Source organism: Nicotiana attenuata, chromosome 5 (genome assembly GCF_001879085.1).
Source record: "Nicotiana attenuata strain UT chromosome 5, NIATTr2, whole genome shotgun sequence".
In the NCBI taxonomy this organism is placed as follows: Eukaryota; Viridiplantae; Streptophyta; class Magnoliopsida; order Solanales; family Solanaceae; genus Nicotiana; species Nicotiana attenuata.
The window spans coordinates 36,684,864-36,687,410 of NC_031993.1; the positions used below are offsets into that span (position 1 = coordinate 36,684,864).

At 39.0% G+C, this 2,547-nt stretch overlaps 1 protein-coding gene across 1 annotated transcript; it reads left to right on the plus strand.

Moving 5' to 3' along the window:
- On the plus strand, positions 847–2,217 carry LOC109225653 (uncharacterized protein At5g39865-like). Its single transcript, XM_019390398.1, has one exon. The coding sequence runs from the start codon at positions 1,075–1,077 to the stop codon at positions 1,882–1,884; it is 810 nt and encodes a 269-aa protein (XP_019245943.1). The 5' UTR covers positions 847–1,074; the 3' UTR covers positions 1,885–2,217.

The following is a 2,547-nucleotide window of genomic DNA, read 5'->3' on the forward strand; positions in this document are numbered from 1 at the left end:
CTTCAGAAACATCACCAAGTTGGCTATAAATAGACCTTCAAATCCCAGAATATTTACTTACGAAATTTTCTGAATCTTCTTCTTCTTCTTCTTCTGCACAAAATATTCCAGTGTGTTTTACGACCATCGAGTGGTTCGCCGATCACCAGAGTTTTAGGTACCGATACACTGGTGAGTTAAATCGTTCTATCCTGGGATGATATATTCCAAAACCTCGGGTACTTGAGGGAAATAATTTCCTTAAGGACACACTGTGTATTCGGTGGACTCGATTTGTTCCTATAACGTTTTCCCAGAATTTATTTTGAAGAAGTTTACTGTTTTCGGAATTTAATTTTTACTAACTTTCTGTTTCTATTTTCAGAAAGATTATTATTTAATTTAGAACAATACAGATGAGTAACATAGACTATACTAGAATCTTCTTTTATGTTAAAGGAATTTAATATTTTATATGTAGTTAAAGTTTTTATCATGATATAATGTTTCGAAAAAGGAAATTCAATTGAACTCCTGCTCTATATATCTCAATCCCTTCTCACATGTCCCTCCACCTCTTTTTCCCTCTAGTTGCACCACAAATAATAAGGAAAATTACCCTACAATGCACCCAAAAGTGAGACCAATTTGTTTTTTTTTTAAAAAGTCAAAAATAAACCAACATTTCGTAAATTTTTAAAAGTAATAGGAGTAAGAAGGATAGAAAGTTCCTGAAGGATAAAAGCAAAAGGAGAAAAAATACACAAAAGGAAAGGCCACTATGTGTTAACCAGTCGTCGTCGACAGCGACCCGTCACCGACCCCTCTCTCCTCTACCCCCCCCCCCTCCCCCCTCTCCCCTCTCCCACCTTCATTTCCATTTCCATTTCTTCAAAAAAAAAACAAAAAAAAAAAATCCGCTCCCTTTTTCCCCTATTCTTATATGTTCGGTTTGATTTTACGATTCTCTCTCTACAATTTCTTTGATTTCTATTTCAAAAGATTCTGTCTCAAGAATTGCTTCCTATCCACGCCATAAGAATATATTATCTAAACCCTGAAAAAGAAATTGATTTCGAAGAAATTCAGGTGATAATGGATCGTTTTAGGGACGATGAACACAGAGAAATCCAAAAACCGAAAGCATCGATACTTAACCGATCGATGACGGTTCATACTGCCGTTAACCCAATTGAATTCCCAGAAAAGCCCGTCACATATTTCTACCCTTCTCCTCCTTCAATCGAACGTAACGGCTCCGTCAAAAAACTGCACAGCTCATCCATATCAATGGGAAGTTCCTTCAAAGGTACCGTTAAAAAGCTATGCTCTCTTTTCGAGTCACGTAAACCGTCAAATTTACAACCTCAAAGCCCTACGAAGCATTTGAAATCCTTCAATTCCGATTCTAGGGTTTCGTCATTTTCTGATTTGGGGATTTTCCTGCCTGGAACGGAGGACAGTGTAGTAATTTACTTTACGAGTCTTCGTGGGATTCGGAGAACGTTTGAGGATTGTTATACTGTGAGGATGATTCTTAAGAGTTATAGGGTTAAGATCGACGAAAGGGATATTTCGATGGACAGTGCGTATAAGAAAGAATTGCAGAATGTTTTGGGCGAGAAGTGTGTGACTTTGCCACAAGTTTTCGTCAAAGGGAAGTACATTGGAGGAGCTGAAGTGATCAAGCAAATGAACGAAGTGGGCGAGTTGGCGAAGTTGTTAAGAGGACTTCCCCTTAGGCCACCGGGTTATACTTGTGAAGGATGCGGAGACGTGAGGTTCTTGCCTTGCTCGAATTGTGATGGAAGCAGGAAGTATTTCGATGAGGATGAAGCACAGCTCAGGAGATGTCCCGATTGCAACGAGAATGGCTTGGTTCGTTGCCCTCTTTGTTGTTCTTAATTTTCATAGTGTATGAGTTAATAATAACTATTACAGCCTGCTCACTGCCAAATAGGTTTTGGTTTGTGCAGCTAGTCGTCTAAGGTTGAATAGCTTTTGCGTATCTAAGGCAAAAGTAATGTTTGTTTAGCTTCTTTAATTGACATGTGAATGTTTGTATATGTACATAATGCTTGGAAAACTTCATTCTGTGGGATGAAGGGGCTTTTTCATCCCCGTATAGTCATGTAAATTTGCCATCCAATATAAGGTATGGTTTTGATTGAAAACCTATTTACTTTCTTTAATGAGCGACCTTGAAAATGAAATAAAGATCCTTGTTGCAAAGGGCAATCATAGTTTGCATCAATTATAGTGAACATTTCTATATTATGCCCAGGCTGCTAGCAGCGGCATTTGAACCCTATAATATGCCAATGGTTACGATCATATAGCACATGCATGCGGTCACACCCAAGGGTGTGGGCTAGTGATCAATGAAGTGAGATGAAACGCAAGAAGACAAGAGTTCAAATCCCAGCACAGAGGGAATATGCTGGGTGATTGTTTTTTGATCTGCTTAGGCTCTGTTGCATAGAGTTATGCAGTACCTGTATTAGTAGAGGTAGCAGGTACCTGGTGGAATAGTCCAGGTGCATGCAGGCAGCAGGCTCAACCATTACC

Bases quoted from the DNA above. Each gene is read 5' to 3' on its own strand.
- LOC109225653 (XM_019390398.1), top strand. From the start codon at position 1,075: ATGGATCGTTTTAGGGACGATGAACACAGAGAAATCCAAAAACCGAAA.